At 44.8% G+C, this 17,925-nt stretch overlaps 1 protein-coding gene across 1 annotated transcript in view; it reads right to left on the bottom strand.

Annotated features, from left to right (window-relative positions):
* LOC117963655 (low affinity immunoglobulin epsilon Fc receptor-like) overlaps positions 1 to 17,925 on the bottom strand; it is a 49,792-nt gene that overhangs the window by 15,918 nt on the left and 15,949 nt on the right. The window contains exons 2-5 of the mRNA XM_058993547.1: positions 8,921 to 9,019; positions 7,348 to 7,446; positions 6,574 to 6,690; positions 3,031 to 3,480 (exon numbers count right to left, since the gene is read on the bottom strand). Of these exons, the coding sequence (XP_058849530.1) occupies positions 3,031 to 3,480; positions 6,574 to 6,690; positions 7,348 to 7,446; positions 8,921 to 9,019 (765 nt within the window). The remainder of the gene's footprint in view (positions 1 to 3,030; positions 3,481 to 6,573; positions 6,691 to 7,347; positions 7,447 to 8,920; positions 9,020 to 17,925) is intronic.

Below are 17,925 nucleotides of genomic sequence, written 5' to 3'. Positions count from 1 at the left end.
TCACGTGACAAATGCATAAGGGAGGCAGCACCTGTGTTGAAAACTGGAAGAAAGTGGGTGGCAAAGAAAGCTGTGGAAGATGCAAAGGCTGCCCTTCGAATTGGTGATATCATGGGGCAAGTTTAGCATGGAAGAGGGGGTCTTGGTCTCAGTTCAGCTCCTCCTACATGGCACAAGGCAGCCCCAGCTCAAAGGAGGAAGCTGGTAGTCAACGAGGTGCAAAAGCAGGAGGAGAGGATGAGGTGTATAAAGGCCATTTCCCAGGCCAAGCACGGAGAATGTATGAGATGGGAGAGTGGAACAACGCAAGATTGGCTGGCAAGACCTATGGTCAATGGAACAGAGCAGGATCAGTTTCCTCATCAGGTCAACATATGATGTTCTCCCATCACCACAGAACCTAAACCTCTGGGTAGGAGAGGATCCCTCATGTCCTTTGTGTTCATCACCTGCAACATTAAGGCACATTTTGACAGGATGTAAGGTGGCTCTTAGCCAAGGACGGTTTACTTGGCACCATGACCAGGTGCTGCGATGTTTGGCCTTAGCATTGGAAGACAAGCATAACATGACCAATAAGTTGCCACCTGTTCCATCAAAACATTACACACAAAAGACAACATTCCTCCGCCCAGGAGTGCAACCACCAAGAATGGTGTTAAAACCAATCCTCGCCCAGGACAACTGGAAGCTGCTAGAGACTGCTAAATGCTGGCAGATGTTGGTAAACGGCTTATTTTTCCACCCGAGATTGCCACCACTAACCTTCGACCAGATATTGTCTTGTGGTCTGGATCAGCACGCCTTGTTCACCTGGTAGAGTTAACAGTGCCATGGGAGGATGTTGTAGATGAGGCGTATGAGAGGAAGAAACTGCGGTATGCTCAACTAGCCACTGAAGTGGAACAGCAAGGATGGAGAGTCCGGGTTTACCCAGTTGAGGTGGGTTGTCGAGGATTTGTGGCACACTCTACAACCCGGTTTCTCAGAGACGTCGGATTCAGTGGCCAAGAGTTGCGTCGCATAGTGAAGAACTTATCTGAAGCAGCAGAGAGGAGCAGCAACTGGCTGTGGTTGAGACAGAAAGAATCTGGCTGGGGATCTCAAGCACAATAGAAAGAAAGAAACACTGATGTACAGGTAAGTAAGCTGGGCTGAGTTGAGTGGGGGACGGAGGGGGGTGATGCTGGGACGCCAGAATCACCGTCGAGCCCTCTTGAGGTGTCGTGGGCTGGTCGACGAAACACTGAGGATGGAAGGTGCCCACTTGAAGACCCCAGAGATGTACCCTACTTAGCTCAATCCAGACGGTTGTCATGCTGATGCGCTGGGGAGGCCGCACTGTGGTTGATCCCCGGAGCCAGCATCACAGCCGTTGTGTATGTTGATGCGCCAGGGAGGCAAAATAAGCTGATCCCTGGAGCCAGCATTACACTTCAGCCATTAACACCAGACAGAAGGATATCTACATCATCATATGGAAGGAAACGTAAATGGATGGAGACACATATAGATCACATTAGTTTACTGTAAAGCTACATGTTAGTTGGTGCTTATCTTGGCGAGAGCCGAGTTCAAATCAGCATGAAGTTTTAACATCTACTCTCGTGTAATGGAAATCTGGCGGGTTGGGTGTAGTTTGTATATTCTAGTTCGGGCTCGGGTCGGGTTGGGTGTAGTTTGTATATTCTAGTTCGGGCTCTGGTTGGGTTGGGTGTAGTTTGTATATTCTAGTTCGGGCTCGGGTCGGGCCAGGTGTAGTTTGTATATTCTAGTTCAGGCTCGGGTCGGATCAGGTGTAGTTTGTATATTCTAGTTCGGGCTCGGGTCGGGTCAGGTGTAGTTTGTATATTCTAGATCGGGCTCAGGTCGGGTCAGGTGTTGTTTGTATATTCTAGTTCGGGCTCGGGTCGGGTCAGGTGTAGTTTGTATATTCTAGTTCGGGCTCGGATCGGGTTTTAAATTTAGGCCCAAGCAGACCTCTAATTGCACTGTAATTGCAGGTTTAGCCACTAGGTGGAGGGGCACTCTGTAGGCAGACATGCTGATCTCCTGCAGTAGTGGATTATGAATGATCTCTTCAAGCTCCATTACAGCTCACTACACAAAACAGCATAGCCATTTATACTGTTTTTTCTCAATTTCTGTTTAGTTGATAGACACAGGAAACACCAGGGTCAGGGTATGCCAGTTTCAAAATTGTTAAATAAGGCACAGTCCTACCCCAAAGTACTGTACACAGACAGGTACTAGAGATTAGAATGTGCTATGTTAGTTAGGTTTCATTGTATAATAATTGTGAAATACAGCAGCACTGGGCTTAATCAATATATTACATTTTCTTACCTCTTAGTAGCTTTATTAACATTATTTCCCAACCCCCCTCTTTTCTAATGTTAAATCAGGTAATGCAATTATTTCAAATGCAACACTACAGATAAACTGCTGCTTCCTGCGCTGTAGAGGGAAGCAGAGTTACAGCTAGAGGGAGGTGTTGCTGCAGAGGGAAGCAGAGCTCCAGCAAGAGGGAGGTGTTGCTGTAGAGGGAAGCAGAGCTACAGCTAGAGGGAGGTGTTGCTGCAGAGGGAAGCAGAACTACAGCTAGAGGGAGGTGTTGCTGCAGAGGGAAGCAGAGCTACAGCTAGAGGGTGGTGTTGCTGCAGAGGGAAGCAGAGCTACAGCTAGAGGGAGGTGTTGCTGTAGAGGGAAGCAGAGCTACAGCTAGAGGGAGGTGACTGTGATTGTTTAACACAATTAAACCAATATTTGGAATATACTGTTTAAAACACTAGATACTGAAACTAAAAGGAAATCTAGTCATACTATATATTAAAGTTAACAAAAGTAAAATTGTGGTCACATTTGGGTTTGTGATCACAGCTCTAGAGAAATGGGATATATGGAGTCTGTCTGTTGGATGGACAGACAGACTCCATATATCCCATATTATGAATCCCTCAATCACTTCTGCTGAAGAAAGTCTTAACCAAGTTTCAATACAAATGTAAAAAAAACATAAAAATAACTCACCATTCAAAGGGAGAGGACAATATTTATCCAAGATTGAGGATTTCAGGGACAGCTTCTCGTTATCTTGTTTGCATTTAGATAGTGATGTATTGAGTCTGCTGTAGTTGCTCTGCAGTTCTGACTGAGATTCATTGAGTCTGCTGTAGTTGCTCTGCAGTTCTGAATAGGTTTTATTGAGTCTGCTGTAGTTGCTCTGCAGTTTTGACTGAGATTCATTGAGTCTGCTGTAGTTGCTCTGCAGTTCTGAATAGGTTTCATTGAGTCTGCTGTAGTTGCTCTGCAGTTTTGACTGAGATTCATTGAGTCTGCTGTAGTTGCTCTGTAGTTCTGAATAGGTTTCATTGAGTCTGCTGTTTTGACTGGTCAGGTTGTGGTTGTTCGTCTCCAATTGACCATAAAATAAAGACACATTTCTCAGTTGGACGATATATTTTTCTTGGTCCTTGAAATCTGAAATAAAAAATAGCAAAAATGTTTTTACATGGCAATCGATTCCTCAAGCAGGGAGTTCAAATCTGATTAGATGTAAACAGCATAAAAAAGTGTGCTGCTAAACTGAAGGACCTTGTCCTTCTCTCCTTCAATATGTGTTCTTCAGTGTCTTTCAGTTCCAATGGTGCAATAGACAGAACATTGTTTTTCGGGCAGGTGATGTGAGAATCCATTGTCAGGTGCAGAGTCAACTGACCCAGCTTTGAACTTGTTCAAATTCTCAAATTCTCACTTCCTCTTTGATAACTCTGCTGCACTGAATATAATGAATTTATATGCTTATTAAAAAAGTAATAATAAATTGTTTCCATATTCATGCATACTTGCTTTTTTAGATGCAAGTTCTGATACAAGTTCTTTTTTTTAGTCCTTATTAGGATGGTACTGCACGTTAGTTTATATATCATAACCCTGGTTCTCTGAAATAGAAATGTTATCCATTACCGATTGGGATATACCTCTGTGTAGCCCGATTATCATGAGCAGGTCTGCCAAAGCTGCTCGTAAGACCCCCTCTGCATTACGCATGGAGTCCCTGCCCCCGAGGGGATGTAATGCCACGAGCAGAATGGACAAGCGGACAATGCCAGGCTGTTTCTACGCTGTTTCTACGCTGTTTCTGTTTCTAGGCTGTTTCTGTTTCTGTTTCTAGGCTGTTTCTGTTTCTGTTTCTAGGCTGTTTTCCAGACCTCTGTCTCGTGGACTGGACCCCATTACTTTCCCCCATGGCAGCCATACAGCAATTTTTGCAGAACCATTTTAACCAGGGGAAATCCCCCTATATTCTTAATGTCTACCTGGCAGCTATTTCAGCTTGTCATATTAAATTAGACTCTGTCTCCACAGGAGCTAATTTCCTCACAATTTTTGAAGGGAGCTCGGAGGTTGCGTCCTCCTAGGAATGACCTTGTCCATTGCTGGCGGTTGAATGTGGTATTTAATGAAAACCACCATTCAAACCCCTAGCAATCACCTATACAAGCATTTTCCATTGCTAAAGCCTGCCTATTTTTCACAGACACCAGGACTAAGGTCACGCTCCTCACTAACCCTGCTTTCCTCCCTTAAAGCCTCTCTGCTTTTCATGTAAATCAGTCAGTGAAGCTGGAGGCTTTTCATCCACCACCTTTCCAGTCTGACAGGAAGAGGAAGCTTCACACACTTTGCCCAGCAGGGCATTAGCGTACTGTGTAAAGAGCAGCTCTTCATCTGCAGTGGGTCTAACTTCCACAGCCAAGCCCTGTCCAAACAGTGGCTGTCAAGTGGATTGCTGACACTGTCCAGATTGGCAATGATCTAGCCCACCGACCCCCACCAGAGAAGGTCACTGGACATTCCACAAGAAGCCTTGCAACCTCTTGGGCATTATTCCAGGGTGCATCTGTCTCCGACATATAAAACGCTGCTGTGTGGATGACTAGGTTGTATAGACTGAAGGTCATGGATCTCCAAAACCCTCGTTTTGGGACCAGTGATAAGGGCAGCCACTCAATCTGTCCAATGATGGGATGGGTTTACCCTTGCCTCTAGTTTCTATGGACTGGATGTCATAGATCCTTAAAACCCTGTTTTTTTTTTTATTTATTCCAGTGCTGTGGGCAGCCACTCAGTCTATCCTTTACAGCACATATACTGCAGTGACGGTTCTCCCCACACGTTTTAGGCTCTGTGGACTATAATACCACGTTTCCGTGAACCACATAACCGGGTACGTGCTCATGTTGCCCCCCCCACACCTCTGTTTCCATGTTTTTAAATGACTCGAGTTGGCTCCCAATTCGGGTGGGAGCACAAATTCTCTGGTCCGATTTCACTCCTCGGGCTGGCCTGAATTCTAAAGTCTGAATTCGGGCTGGGAGGAAATTACATCACTAAATGTCACTGAAAAATGTTGAGGGCGGCGGGGGGCATGCTGCATAATGGGACATTTTGGCTGGCATTAAATTCGGCGGATTTGATACCTTGAAGAATTTTGATGGTTTTGGAGTTGCCGTTTTTCACTTTTTATTATTTGTTTATTTAGCAGACGCCTTTATCCAAGAGACTAGGGTGTGTGAACTATGCATCAGCTACAGAGGCACTTACAACTATGTCTCTCCCGAAAGACGGAGCACAAGGAGGTTAAGTGACTTGCTCAGGGTCACACAATGAGCCAGTGGCTGAGGTGGGATTTGAACCGGGGACCTCCTGGTTACATGCCCTTTTCTTTAACCACTGGACCACACAGCCTCGGTCACAAAGAAAAATGCAAGGTATTCTGCTAAAACAGTATCTCATTTACAGTAACTCACTACACTAGCATCTACAATGTCACTGCACAGCAACTTGGAGAACAACAAAAAAAGGCCTTCTAATCAGTTAGACTAGCAAGCACTGATAAAATCAGCAGGTGCAGTTTACACAACCTCTGATCGCATCTGATCATTTGCAGATTTTTAAAATCCTTTGATGGAAATGTTTTCAAGCAAATTGGCTTCATCACTGCCATTCTCATATCCACTTTAACATCTGACACATTATTTCCCTTGTCCAGCCCTTTTTTCCCTGTTCTGCGTACCAGTCTGCCAGAGGTATATGTACTGCATGAAACAAATGCAAAAGAATAGCTAGATGGATTTATCTTTTAAACGTATGGTAGCATCCTAATAAGGACTAAAAAAGCAAGAAGCATATTTTTGAATTCTCAACATGCCACAATATAAGTACTAAAAAGTTATTTTATGAACTTGTATCTAGAAAAAAACAAAGTATGCATGAACATGGATACAATTTATTGTTATTTTTGTAATAAGCATATTAGTTCATTATATTGAGTGCAGCAGAGTTATCAAAGAGCAAGTGAGAATTTGAACACAGTTATTGATTTACAAGACAGCAGCATTACCGCTTCCCAAACAGTACTGCAGCTATTGTGTTTAGTACCACTCCAATGTGAAGAGGCAATTAGAATGTTAGGTTACCTCCAACCAAGGCTCAAGTGAAATATTACAACAGCACCCACATCCAAACCCGGGTTCAACACAGACAACACAGCAGTGTTTGAATACTCACGATAGACAGCGAGGGAGATGATGGCAGCCAGTAAGAGACAGCACAGGATGAGGAAGACCAGTGCAAGCTGTCTGTATGAAGAGGCTTTGCCAGCAGCACTCACAGGCGGGGTGGGGTCTGAGGAGAGAGAACACAGCTCAGGATACACACACTCAATCAACAGGTAGAGGAAGGATTTCCACGTGTTCTAGTTTTGGTGTTTTACTGCCCCTCGTGTGGTTGTGATTTTTGCAATGATTCAGAGCGGTTCTTGCTTGCTGTTCAGTACTTTGTTGTGTGTCCCAAGCTGGTAATAGAGATGTAATACGATACTAAGCAGGTCAGAAAACAAATGAAAATGTTGAATTGTTGATATGAAGAAGTACCAATTTCCAAAGAAGCCATGCTAGGATCAAGTTCAAATCTCACAATCTCCTTGTGTGATCCTTACAGGATCCAAGCACTGCCCTTCTGGCATTTTCATGTCTTATCCAGGGCATGCAACTGATATTCTGCTCCAACTCCTGTTTAAATCTGATAAAAGAAGGTTTCATGTTTGCAAATCCTGGCAGTGAAAGTTAACCTTGCAAACTGTTTGTGTGACCCTTGCATCCCCCAAGCAGAACCCCTCTGGCATGTTCTGTGGAGGACATGCATGCAATTACACGTCCATTGTTCTGGCTTTCAAATGGCATTTCTGGACCTGCACTCTCCTATAGCACGATGTGAGATGTGTTATAAACCCACGTAATAATAATAATGATGCTTTCTGTTTTCATTTCTCAGCGGTCTCACCCGCAGTGGTGGTAACGGAGGCTGCTTTTGTCTTCAGCGGCGCGGCACTCGGAGTTCCTGCAAACTGCACGGCAGCGTAGATGACGGCATCTTCCCTTCCTGAGCGAGAGAACCAAACACACACAAAACAACACATTTAATCACAATAAAGAGACACAGTATCCCCTTGTGTGTCTCTCTTGGGAGTGCTGTCTTACGGTAAACAGGTTTTTCCCATTTTCGTTATTGCTTTGAAATAATTAACCATTTTTAACACTATTTTGGATAAAGTTGGCTAATTTAAGTTGTTCAACATGATAATTAAGTCTTTTCAAGGTAGCGGAGCGGAGCCTGGCTAGCTTGATTGTGGCTCGTAGACAGCTTTAGCTGTCACAAGCCAGAGTTCCTGATGCAGATAAGGCTGCGCTGCTAGATGCGCCTATATCCCCAGGACATAACTTTGGGCCAGCCTTGGAGACCTTACAGAGGTCCCACCGGGAACACCTTGAAAGTGGAAGGTGACCTGTCAGCATCGAGCAGTTCTTGCAGACACCAAGCTTGGAAATATCTCCACTCATACGTGTAAAGGACCTTGTGGAGTCTGCCCTAGTGCTCTGCAACGTATCCACAACCACATCACAGGAGGCGTTTCCAGGGCCAGCGCCCTAAACAGCCACCCCAAACTGCCCCGCCGCAGCCTCAGTAGCCCAAGCAGGGCCCCTAAAGGCTGGTGGCCACAGACCCCCTTTTCAGCACAATAGCTGCAGTATTGGCGCGGTTGCACCTCATACTCCTGGGTGCTTGCCACCGTGCAAAACGGTTACATGCTTCAGCTCCACTTGGGACCTCCTCCCTTTCGAGGTATCACGAATACTTTCGTGACAGACCCTCTCCAGGCCTTGGTACTTCAGAATAAAGTGGCCACCTTGCTGTGCAAGTGAATCATTCATCTCGTAGACCCCTCCTCCCACAGAGAGGGGTAGTATTCGAGGTATTTTCTGGTACCCAAAAAAGATGGAGGCTTTCGTCCCATCCTAGACCTGAGGCTAATCAACGGGTTCTTAAAAGAAAGGAGGTTCCAGATGCTGACGCATTCTCCAGTCCATCCGGCCGGGCGACTGGTTCACCACCGTGGACTTACGGGACATGTACTTTCATGTTCCCATTGGTCCAGAGCACAGGAAGTAGCTCCGATTTTATTTACAAGGAAGCGTTTCCGAGTTTGCTGTGCTGTCATTCGGCCTCTCCCTAGCTCTTCATACATTTTCAAAGTGCGTGGATGCTATCCTTGACCCCCTGGACCTGCAGGGGATCAGAGTAATAAACTATCTCGACGACTGGTTGATCTGTTCCCAGTCGCGAGAGGGAGCAGTGGCCCACATGGCGGTCGTGACAGAGCATCTGACGAAGGCTGGGCCTCACCATCAACAATGCAAAGAGTTGGCTTACACCGGTGCAGTGCACAACGTACTTGGGGCTCCGGCTGGACTCCAGTATGATGCGCGCATTCCTGTCAGCTGACACCTGACAAGCGTTATAAACCCAGGCAATAATAATAATGATGCTTTCTGTTTTCATTTCTCAGCGGTCTCACCCGCAGTGGTGGTATCGGAGGCTGCCTTTGTCTTCGGCGGCGCGGCGCTCGGAGCTCCTGCAAACTGCACGGCAGCGTAGATGACGGCATCTTCCCTTCCTGAGCGAGAGAACCAAACACACACAAAACAACACATTTAATCACAATAAAGAGACACAGTATCTCCTCGTGTGTCTCTCTTGGGAGTGCTGTCTTTTTTTATTGTGATACACACTTTAACAGTTGAATACATGACCCCCCCCCGCCTCTAAGGCTGTTTTATTATTATCATTCTAGTATATTATAGATTTTTGCTAAGAAAGCATTCACACATAGGCGACACAGAATAATGGAGTTCGGACCCTTTTATTGGAAATTATAGGCCTACTCCCCAAGTTCCTCAGCCTAGTATCTAGCTTGCAAATAGAAATGCTGTTACCCAATTCAAATATATATTAATACACCAAACAAGTTCTAAGGGGAGTAAACGCTGGAGGGACCAGTTGTATAGGGCTATCCTCATGAGTGTTATTTTATACCATGTATTTATTCGTTTTAGTTTTTTGCTCTCACGTTCATTTTACCTCTACATTTTTGCGGCTGGCAGTCGAAGGAGGCTGAATAAACGCTCATTTGTTGTGATGCCCTTCACAGTCGCAGTACGGTAAACAGGTTTTTCCCATTTTCGTTATTGCTTTGAAATAATTAACCATTTTTAACACTATTTTGGATAAAGTTGGCTAATTTAAGTTGTTCAACATGGTAATTAAGTTTTTTCAAGGTAAGTAAAAGTAGTTTTTTTGTTATTCAAGTGAAATATATTTTCTAATATGGTCATAGGCGTCCGCAGGTAGGTGCACTTGCCCCCACCTGGAATATGAATTTACAAAAAAAACAATAGTTGTTCTTCAGGAAAATTAATAGACTGATATTTAATTCCCTTTCAATTCGAAGATGACCACCAATTAATTACGTATGGGATATGCCTGCCCATTGGGTAGGCGTCTCTGAGCTCTATAGCTGCCGATAGGTCCCTTCCTGGGATGATGCACTCAGTCCCGCCCACCAAGGGGATAAAACCGCCATCCAAAGGAAGCCATTTCTTTTTTTCCTTCTCAAGACGGTACGGTAAGACCTCTGTGTTGAGCTGAGCGTGTTGATAGAAAAGAGCTTCTCGAGTCGAATCGAGTATTTCCCTTGCATTTGTGCTGAAAGCTGTCGTGTGTGAGTGATTGCCTGTGGAGTCACCCGCGAGTGTTTGCCTACTTCTTTCTGAGAGTACACAGTTCCTCCACGGGGCTAGGCCTTGCCTCATCCCCGCTGTCGATTAGACCTCGCCGGCTGCGTAGGCCCGCCCACCTTGGTGAGTCGGGCCTTGTAAATAAACAGTGTGCTCTCCCTATCTATTTCTACCACGGTCTTTGCTGTCTGCTTCCGACTCGCCCACCACGGCTTAGACCCTTGTGTCTCCCTGGTACACTCTACATGTTGACCAGGTGTGTGTGGCCACGCGGGCAGGGTAGGCCTGTCCAGGCCTTGGTACTTCAGAATAAAGTGGCCGCCTTGCTGTGCAAGTGAATAATTCATCTCGTAGACCCCTCCTCCCACAGAGAGGGGTACTATTCAAGGTATTTTCTGGTACCCAAAAAAGATGGAGGCCCATCCTAGACCTTAGGATAATGAATGGGTTCTTAAAAGAAAGGAGGTTCCAAATGGTGACGCATCATCACATTCTCCAGTCCATCCAGCCGGGCGACTCGTTCACCACCGTGGACTTACGGGACGTGTACTTTCACATTCCCATTGGTCCAGAGCACAGGAAGTAGCTCCGATTTTCTTTACAAGGAAGCGTTTCCGAGTTTGCTGTGCTGCCATTCGGCCTCTCCCTAGCTCTTCATACATTTTCAAAGTGGGTGGCTGCTATCCTTGACCCCCTGAGCTGCAGGGGATCAGAGTAATAAAATTCCTCAACGACTGGTTGATCTGTTCCCAGTCGCGAGAGGGAGCAGTGGCCCACATGGCGGTCGTGACAGAGCATCTGACGAAGGCTGGGCCTCACCATCAACGATGCAAAGAGTCGGCTTACACCGGTGCAGTGCACAACGTACTTGGGGCCTCCGGGCTGGACTCCAGTACGATGCGCGTATACCTGTCAGACGACAGAGTTGCAGCTATCCCGGGCTGCCTCTCCCTGTTTCAACAGGGATCGCATGTCACCCTCCTACTGTGCCAGAAACTATTGTGTCTGATGGCCGCAGCCATATCGGCCAGTCAGCTGAGTCTGCTTCACATGCGCCCGCTACAAGCGTGGCTCAATATGTTCCACCTCAACACCAAATGCGACAGACACTGTCGACTGACTGCGTCTCCCGCGTGCTCTGCAGCCCTACGCTGGTGGAGGATGACCTCTCACCTGCGCGAAGATGTGCGAATGGGAGTAGTGTTAAACCACTAAAGTGGTGACGACAGACATCTCCAACTTCGTTTGGGGGGCGGTCTGGGAAGGCAGAGGAGTATGCGGATCCTGGCGGATCCCTGCACATAAACATGTTGGAGTTGCAAGCAGTATCCCTTGCTCTCCACCACTTTCTCCCAGTGCTGGGCGGTACACATCTGTTGATCCAGACGGACAACATGACAGTGGTGGCGTATGTCAACCACCAGGGTGGCCTAAGGTCCCCGGGGTTGCATCGCATGGTCTTCAGGCTATTGACATGGGCTCAGAGGAACTTGCTGTCCCTATGGGCAACGCACATTCTCAGAGCGGTGAACTGGGCAGCGGACCTCCTCTCCAGGAAAGGTCTGCATCCGTCAGAGTGGCTGCTCCACGCTCAGAGAGTGGAGTGCATTTCGGAATGGTTCGGGAAGGCTCGGCAGAGACGACACATTGCCCCCTGTGGTACTCCATCCATCGCTTAGGCGGTCCACTCGGCATAGACGCCCTAGCGCACGAATGGCCCAAAGCGTTTTTGTACGCTTTCCCTCCTATACCGCCTCTCACGTTCTTTCTCGAAAAGGTCCGGTTAAAGGAAGTGTCAGTTCTCCTAGAGGCCCCCAAGTGGCCCAGGAAAATCTGTTTTTTGACCCTGTGCCAGCTGTTACACGGGCAGCCCTGAGAGATCCCACTGCGCATGGATCTCCTCAGTCAGGCGAGAGGTTCTCTTTGGCACCCGGAACCGGGCAGGTTCCGGCTATGGGTCTGGCCCCTGAAAGGGACTGCAGGTTAGCCCTAGGGCTATCAGATGCGGTTGTGGGTTAGCGCTAGGGCAGACTCCACTAGGTCCTTGTACGCCTATAATTGGAGATATTTCCAAGCTTGGTGTCTGGCTAGAAGCCATGACCCCATATCTTGCCCTATGCCAGTCATCTAACAGTTTCTGCAAGAACTGCTCGATGCTGGTAGGTCACCTTCCACTTTGAAGGTGTATTTAGTGACTATCTCTGCTTGCCATGCCCCTGTAGATTCAGTGTCTCCGGGTGCGCATTTTTTGGCTACCCGATTTCTCAAAGTCGCTCTGCAATTACGCCCTCCCAGGAGGACTGTTCTCCCCGAATGGAGCCTTAATATTGTACTGGAGGCTCTCACGAAGGCCCCGTTTGAGCCCATACACTCCATAGAGCTGAAGTACCTGTCTATGAAGACAGCCTTCCTCGTGGCTATCACCTCCGCTAAGCAGATCAGTGAGCTGCAGGCGCTGTCTGTGCACAGCTCCTGCATGCATATTTGGGAGGATGGCTTTCCTCCACAAGGTGATCACAGTCTTCCACATTAATCAGTCTCTGGAACTGGAGTCCTTCCATCCACCTCCGTTTGCTTCAATGGAGGATGAGAGATTGAATTTCCTCTGTCTAGTGCGGGCATTGAGATGCTACGTGCATAGGACGAGAGCTCTGCGTCAATCTGACCAGCTCTTTGTCTGTCACGGGACACGGACCCTAGGACAGCCCCTCTCTAAGCAGCGTCTGTCACATTGGATTGTGGACACAGTCTCGACTGTGTATAATGGTGCTGGCTTGCCCCCACCTGGTAGGGTAGCCGCACACTCCACTTCAACACATTAATGTTTGCTGCAAGGTTAAATATATTATAATGGTGATGGTCACTGAATCGTAAACATTGTAACGACCCGGCCCGGAGATCACGACAAGGGCGCTAGCGCTCCAGAGGGGCATTGTTATTGCTGTTGCATCACTGTTACTGCTTGCTGTTATTGTAAGGTGCGCGGGCTACACTATCTAGGGGGCTGTTAGTTAGCTATTAGGAGGCTCTGGGAGAGTTTACGGGATGGGAGAGCCATAGCAGAGGTTGTGTGTGAGTCTGGGTGTCTGTGGGTGCTTGGGGTGGGAATGTGCGGGAGGTTGGGGTGCCTAGACTTCGGGGGTATAGACGAGTGTTCGCCGCTCCCCCTTCTCCTGAGTGTCCGGCGGAGCACAGTGATTGGTGGGAGGGAGCTGGAGGGGGGTGGGCACAGTGGTCTGCTTGGGGAAGGAGGGGGAGTTGGTGAAAAGTGAGCGACAGAAAAAGATCGATCTGGTAACCGTGGGAACTGCATGCAGGAACACAGGAGCAGGGATATACAACAAAGGGCAGAGAGAGCTGCAGGATAGGATTGAGGGTTGCTGGTGGGTTTTCTTATTTTGATGGTGTGGTCCTGAGCCAAACAGGGTCCGTTGGTGTGTCATGGAGGGCATTAAAAAGCTCCATGGAGCGTTGCACCTGCATCAGTGGTCCGTCTATTCTTTATAAGAATTAAAACAAAAGAAACCCAAGCAAAAATACAACGTCCTCGGTCGTTACAATATTAAGGATTCACTGTTTGACTGTAGCCTCAGCATCATTGTTTGTGTAAATGTTTCTCTGAATCAAGTCACAGTAGATGTTATTACTGCTTCTATTTTATGTGTAAATAGTTGCTGTTTCTAAATAACTAACATTTACTCATATGAAACTCCCATAGTGATGTGTTATGTATCTATTTTATTTTGTAATGCTACAGAATTAGTGTAATGATCATGAACCATGTAATATGTATCCATACAAGTATGGCAAGTTTCATGAGAATATTTGATTTTTGTTTAGATTTATTGTCAAGGTTAGGAAACCTAAGGAAATAATTGTACCTAGGTGGCAGTAGTTTAAAAATGTATTTCATTCCTTTGGAAATCATATGTATTATCAATGTTTTTAACATGGGCCCTTCTAACTCGTGAAACTTTGTTTTTGTAACTGCTGGCTTCCCTGGCCAATGCCCTTCTTACCTGGCTGTTCAGTTTGGGAGGATGACCTGCTCTAAGCAGATTCTGGGTGGTGCCGTATACCTTCCACTTCTTAATGATCGACTTGACTGTGCTCCAAGGGATATTCAATGCCTTTTGAAATCTTTTTATACCCCTCCCCTCATCTGTTCCTTTCCACAACTTTATCCCAGAGTTGTTTTGAAAGCTCCTTGGTCTTCATGGTAGTATATTTGGTTTGAATGCGTTACCCAACTGTGGGACCTTACAGAGACCTTTAATCTGAAATCATGTGAACCACTTTTATTGCACACAGATGGACTCAATTTAACTTATTGTGTGAATTCTGAAGGCAATTGGTCGCACCTGAGCTTATTTAGGAGTGTCATAGCAAAGGGGGTGAATACTTACAGTATCTAATGAAGACTTTTCAGGTTTTTATTTTTAATTGATTTGTTTTTTCACCCCACCCATTTTTTCACACATTGAACGTGTTGAGTAGGTTGTGTAAATCAAAGGAACACAATATATATATATATATATATATATATATATATATATATATATATATATATATACTGTGACTGGTATTATTTTGTAATCCTTGCTTTTGTGTTTGCAGAATTCTGGAGTGCCAGCCGCTGTTTCTCTTACTGTTGTTTTGTATTTTGTTTTATTGTTGAACTGTATTTACTGTATACTGCTTCTTTTGACAGTCTGTTTATTTCTTTTCTTTCTTTGATGTTCTCTCTCTTACTAGTGTGGACTCTTACAGTGCCTCGCTCACTGACGTAACACTAATACTAAACAATTCTCATTGAGAATACCTGTACCAAAGCTACTGAAGATTGTTTCACTCTGGTTGTTGGAACTCTGTTCCTCCAACTGCACTATCAATCAGATAAATTGTCACTTTAAACTGAGTTTTTATGTACATTATGATGTGATTATTATGGTTTAAAGACTTGTATTGTGGTTTGATTTAGTTTTGGTTGTTTTGCTATGTTTTACTTTCCATGTTCACTTTGTTTCTTGTGTTTGTGTGTGTGTGTGTGTGTGTGTGTGTGTTAATTTACTTTCTCTTTTGAAGTTTACCTGATAGACGTGTGGTCTAATAGAGCTACAGTGTACATCCTCGGCACATTTGATGAGCATAAACCTACCTTTGTTGCTAGTAAAGAAGATTCTGTCTGATACCTCATTCAATTCTTATTTCACTTGACAATAAACTCTGTTTTTAACTGCACTGCTGTCTCTGTTATCCTTCATTCATTTGAGGGGGATCTGGAGGTTTTATTATCTTTTCAACCTCTAGCCAGAGGTTACACTTAGGCATTGACATACAGCTATGGCCAAAAGTGTTGCACCCCCCTATAGAGTTAACACATTTTGCTTCATAAAGTCAAATGAAACCTGCTGTATAATGTTACGTTAACATATTGAATTACATACTGCTTTGTAGTTTTCCATATACGAATAATAATGTGACATTTCGAAATCTAACATGAACTACTGTACTACTATTATGGCTTCCGATAGACTTTTCCGATATCATTTTATAGTTTATTTGATTACATGATAAATAAAATATATACATTATGTTCATATTTTTTTATTTTTTAATTATGTCTCAATCCTAAAATTCTAGGTGCCGTAAAACTTTTGGCCATAACTGTACTTAAAACTGAATCAGAACTGGAACGCTTGGCAAAAATTGAAAGTTTCTAGAGATATTTGTATTTTTGCTGCCGTGGCAAACATGTTGTGGCTATGCCAGTGCTCCTTACTGATCCCCTCCGGGTCTCTGGAACGATCCAGTGGCGTAGAACCCCAGTGTCATTTGAACTTTGCTGTGCACTGGTAAAGCAGGAGTTCTAGCGGTTTGCTTTCAAGATCTCCCCTCAGTTCCTCACACAGGTCGCAGCTGTATCTAGTCTGAATGTTCTTTTCACCGCATCATTGGGCATGTTTAGAAAAGAAAGAATGTTGCATAGCAGCCTCGTTTTCTAGGTCATGTGCTGTGAGGGCTACGATTGCAAATGCATTGGCATTTTCTGCCAATACCGGGTTTGTCTGTGTTAAGAACATCTGAGACGTGGTGTTAACCATCGACTGAAAAAAGGACCTTCTTTACACCACCACAAGTGTATGATGAAACTGGGACTTATTTAGGAAACTGACTTTTTTTTATTGTGTAAAACAGTCGCTTTTTGGTATGACATGATGTCATTCAGTTGTCGGAAATGACGAAATATGTATTTGATGAATCACAGACAGTTCTTACACCGTTCTTAATCTATTCATAATAATGAATTTTGAAACCAACACTTTGATGAATAGAGCCCATCCTCCCTCTCTTACGTGTCGAGACGAGTTATACACACGCACACGCACTAGGGCTTCTGGCTTTTGGTGTTTTCTTCCGACTTTTTGCCTTTCCTTTAGAATTAATTTCACAATTAACAGTTTCTCTGTTTTAATTCAGAAACCAAACATATTAAACAGAACTCAGGGTCATTTTGAAAGGGGAGTTACAGTTAAACACGACGAAAACACAGAAGCTGAAAAACGTTGTCGATCACACATGTACCAGCAGAGGAAGTTGAATTGATCACAATGAGCGATCATATCACGTATATGCAAAAAAAGACACACTGAAAAAAAACCCCACTCTTCAGCAAGCAGTTCTCAAAAATCCTGCTATGATGTCAACACGAAATGTGCTGCCTGTAAGAGTAAAAAGTGGTAAAAAAAAATGGACTGAATGAGCTAACACTGCTTCTAAAATACAGAGTGACTGTGAGGTACACAGATATAGAGAACATTTCTGAATGCCTAAAAATTGTGGGCCAAATATTTCAAACGGGTTTGCGAGTTGTTCTCTCGCAAGTGCTTTTCCCTCAAATTAGTGGGAGGTGTCATGAATAATCCCGCAAGTTCACCACCGCGAGCTAAATTCAAAGGTTAATTTACTCACAAATCACTATATTGCATGGGAATCAGACTGGTTACACTCCTTTTAAGTATTTCGCAGGAAGTACTTCAGGACAATCGATGTTTCTAGTTAAAGAGTGAACGTGGCTTTCAGACAGCTATATTGCAAATGCTAGCAGAGAAACAGAAAAAGAGGAAATATCGTGCGAGCAGAATATACAGACAACGTATAATGCCTTGACTTGTTTATTGAAGAAGTCCTTAGTTGATTTATACTGTGATTAAACATAATTACATTTTGGTTTATTTCAAACTCAAACATTACATTTATTTGTGGTTTATTTTAAGCAATACTAATTACCAGTGCTTATTTTGTAAAGAAAGAGGTGCCGGGGCGCAAGCAATGACAATAATACTGTTTTTAAGAAGCGCACATTCAAAATCATAACAAGTTTATTTGAAAGAATATTATACGTACTAGTGTTCGATTTTCTAATCACGTATGTAATGTCTGGGCTGGTGTACAATGGTAATGTTTTGTAGCTATCATTTGGACGCTTCATTGAACTATTGTTACCTTGTTAAAGAGGGCAGAAGAAGTATTTACGAGCAGGAAGCGAGCAGGAGGTCAGTAGGGACACGCACAGGCGTACTGCGAGAGCGCATGATTAGAAAGACAGGTGTGTGGCGCACCAGTGTTTGGAGCAAGCTGAATCAACGTATGTTTCCAGATAACAGTCGGAATGACAGAGTGAAACGGGACAACACAGCGAGGCTGTAATAGAGAGAAAGTACAACAGATAGTGTACTGCTTTGAAACACTTGAGATGCAGACTGCTGTGTAAACTACCAGAGCA

Source organism: Acipenser ruthenus, chromosome 20 (assembly GCF_902713425.1).
Source record: "Acipenser ruthenus chromosome 20, fAciRut3.2 maternal haplotype, whole genome shotgun sequence".
Classification (NCBI taxonomy): domain Eukaryota; kingdom Metazoa; phylum Chordata; class Actinopteri; order Acipenseriformes; family Acipenseridae; genus Acipenser; species Acipenser ruthenus.
This window is presented reverse-complemented; position numbering and strand designations above follow the sequence as displayed.